The 3,330-nt window shown below is 41.8% G+C and overlaps 1 protein-coding gene across 1 annotated transcript in view; it reads right to left on the minus strand.

The window, feature by feature from the left end:
• CPVL (carboxypeptidase, vitellogenic like) overlaps positions 1-3,330 on the minus strand; it is a 96,782-nt gene that overhangs the window by 20,484 nt on the left and 72,968 nt on the right. Inside the window, exon 11 of the mRNA XM_011361708.2 lies at positions 2,428-2,610. Within this exon, the coding sequence (XP_011360010.1) occupies positions 2,428-2,610 (183 nt within the window). The remainder of the gene's footprint in view (positions 1-2,427; positions 2,611-3,330) is intronic.

The following is a 3,330-nucleotide window of genomic DNA, read 5'->3' on the forward strand; positions in this document are numbered from 1 at the left end:
ACCGAATGATGTTTGAATCCCAATCTATCATCGAATGATACTGGATTAATTATCTACCTTCTCAGAGTCTGTTTCCTTGTATGTAAAATGGAAATGATATCATGTCATGGGCAAGACTGTTCTGATAACATCCATGAAGTACCAATAATAACACCTGACATACATTTAGTGCTCAAGAAGCTAAAACTATCTTTATCACCGTTGAACGTAAATAGAGGTCGATGAACCCACCCCATAATGCTTATCTTTTATTGCCATATTTTCTGTTCCTTTTTCTCTTTTGTTATTTTGCACACAAAATAGCATAGTATATCTTTCGACCGATTTATTTAAAGAGTCAACGTAGATTGGAACTGCTGAAACAGATATTAAATGGTCAACAAGAGAAGAATTAAGAAAATTAATTATGTTAATTCAATGGACGACGACTTCAAGATGAGTAAAAATCTATACTGTAACTTCAAAAATACGTATGATATGATGTTAAAAGAACAGAGTAGCAAGTGACACATCTTGTCTTAGCAGAGAAATTTGTTGCTCTCAATCCTCCGATGAAGAAAAACTAGAAAAGGTGGACAAAATACAGAATACGTTCATTGAAAGTCCTGAATACCTACCACGCAAGGCATGAGGCATGTATGTATTAGTTTCCTATTGTTGACATAACAAATTACCGCACACTTAGTGCCTTAAAACAACATAAACTTCTTATATGTATTTCTGGAGGTCAGAAGTCTGAAATGGTCTTACTGGACTAAGATCAGGATGTGGGGAGGACTCTGTTGTTTCTGGAGGCTGTAGAGGAGAATCTACTTCCACGCCTCTTCCGGCTTCCAGAGGCCACCCGCAGTCCTCATGTCATGGTCCCTTCTACTGTCTTCAAAGCCAGCATCTTCGAATCTCTCCCTGACTCTGACTCATCTGCCTCCTTCACTGACTTATAAGAGTGATGACGCTGGGCCCCTCTGGATAATCCATAATAATCTCCCCATCTCTAGGTCAGATGAGTAGCAACCTTATTTCTATCTGTAGCCCCTCAATCCCTTCTCATATGATGTAACATATTCACAGGCTCCAGAGATCAGGAGGGGGGCTGCTTTGGAGGACCATATTCTGTCTACTGTAAGGGGCCAGGCTTTCTAAAGCAAGAGAAGGGCAACGAGCTGAGTCAGACATTCTGTGGATCTGTCCCCATGAAAGCAAGAGCTGATCCAGAGGCCAAGAGGCTACAAAACCGATCAACTACCATAAAGTTGGAGCTAAGGGTCTGGAAACCTGAATGCAGCTTCGGGGAGACAAAAATTGGTGTCAATGTAGCACTTTCTATCTCCAGACCTCTATGCACATAAACACTCTTTTTTCTGATCTTCCCCAGGCCCATCTGCCATTGGTGTAATTTATCTCATTTAAAAATTATAACGTGATAACTTTTCCAAGGTAAAGTTTCCTCTCACTTGAGCCCAGAAATATGTTTCAACTGTTTCCTTTGTCCCAGGCAGTTAACGTGTTGTACAATATTTAAATTTCTTACATGTTATTTAGTGGTTAGACAGGAGGCAAAGGTACCTTTTTATGTTAGAATGCCTATAATGTTACTTGATCTATCATTTCTTCTAACCTAAATGAGTAACATATCATAATCTAGTGATGCCTTAAGAAATTGTTCGTGAACGCTCATTTATTATCCCAAAGCCAAGTACTTTTAAGGAAGCATGCCTCTGAATAATTTCTGTTTGTAGCATGGAAGTGCCTACTGGAAAAACGTGAGCATTTTGGAAGCTGTTGCCCCAAATAAAAAATCATGGGAAAAAAAAGTCAAGTCTGGAAGATTGAAATTTCTTTTTCTTGAATGACTAAACAAAAGCTTTCCAAGGGGCTTTCATAATTTCTCCAAAAACTTTCTGGAGATGAACGGTATAATTGTCATGTGGTCACAGAAGTCCTATTCCTCCTCAGACATGCACACCTGAGGTGCAGTGGACAGCCTTGGCCAGGAGTAACGCTTGACCCCTGTCGCATTAGAAAATTTTGCTCTGGGCTCCACGTGTAACGTATAAATGCCATCGCAGATTTGCTAGAGGAGATTACATTGAACCTTCTTTGGGAAATTTGTTCAAGCTCCCCTTTGTTTTCAGATAGACTAATTCTCTCATTAATGATTCACGTTTTGGGGCTGAGTATTGTCTTCTCAATCCTCACCTTACTTCTTGAACAATACCTATGCTTTCGTCTTGTTTTACATTAAGTCTAATGCTTTTGTCTTGTTTTAATACATACCCAGACCACTCCTTTCTGCGGAAAGCAGGACTACAGAAGACACATTTTGGCTGGAGGGCGACTTTGCCTAAGGCAGCCTTGCCTTGCTGGAATTCAGGCTTCCCTGCTAATCCCATTTCCACTACCTTACGCCCCCAAGCGCATTCATACCTGATGGAAGTCATCCACCTGCCTCACATAACCAGCCACTTCATCATCAGATTTAAAAATCTTCCATACTTTTCTCTTCACCTTCTTGTATTTCTGGGACCCTTTCCAATTCATGGCCATCAAGGAGCGCTCTGTCAGGGGAGCTGCCACGATGATGTCCAGTTGGCCGTTGTAGATCAGAACCTAAATGAAATTAAGCCAGGTCAAAATGCGAGATCCAGCAAGTGAAGCCGGTGACTCTATCTAGGTATAGTGCACGTACATGCAAGAGAGAAAAGGGACCACGAACTTCTCCGAGGCAACGCTCAGAGAGGCCTGCCCCGCAGCTCGGTAGGGTCATTTTCTTCCTCTTGGCCACATGTACCAACAACCTGAAATAAACTCGAGCCTTGTCTCAACCACTGCATTCTTCCAAAAGTTTAATTTTTCATAGGAATCTGCATGAAGTCCTCTCTTGGTTGCAAAATCGTTTGTGCTACATTATCCAGTGACATCACATACTGGGACGCTCGGCTAGGTTAAAGAACAGGACTACAGTGAGGGCATGTTAGTGGAGCTGAGCGATCCTACGCCCTAGGGTTTTTAGGAGGCCGGCATTTCGTTAACTCCACCCTCAGGCACTGCAGTCCCCAGAGAACTGCCTGTTCTCTAGGGGGTTGATAATCCACACTGCTCTCTCCTCCCACAATGATTTCACAGCAGCAACTACAATTGTTTTAGGGAGACAGACAGATGCAGGTGCCTCAGATTCCTTACTTATTGGAGGCAACTATGTCTGCCGTGCAACTTCCAATACCTCCATCTTTTAAATGTCATAGCCATTTGTCAACAGTGAGGAATGTCCTTTCTTCCCAAAACACAATATTTTTTTCAAAGTTGATGGATATTAGAGTGAAAACAACT

Source organism: Pteropus vampyrus, unplaced genomic scaffold (genome assembly GCF_000151845.1).
Source record: "Pteropus vampyrus isolate Shadow unplaced genomic scaffold, Pvam_2.0 Scaffold69, whole genome shotgun sequence".
Lineage (NCBI taxonomy): Eukaryota > Metazoa > Chordata > Mammalia > Chiroptera > Pteropodidae > Pteropus > Pteropus vampyrus.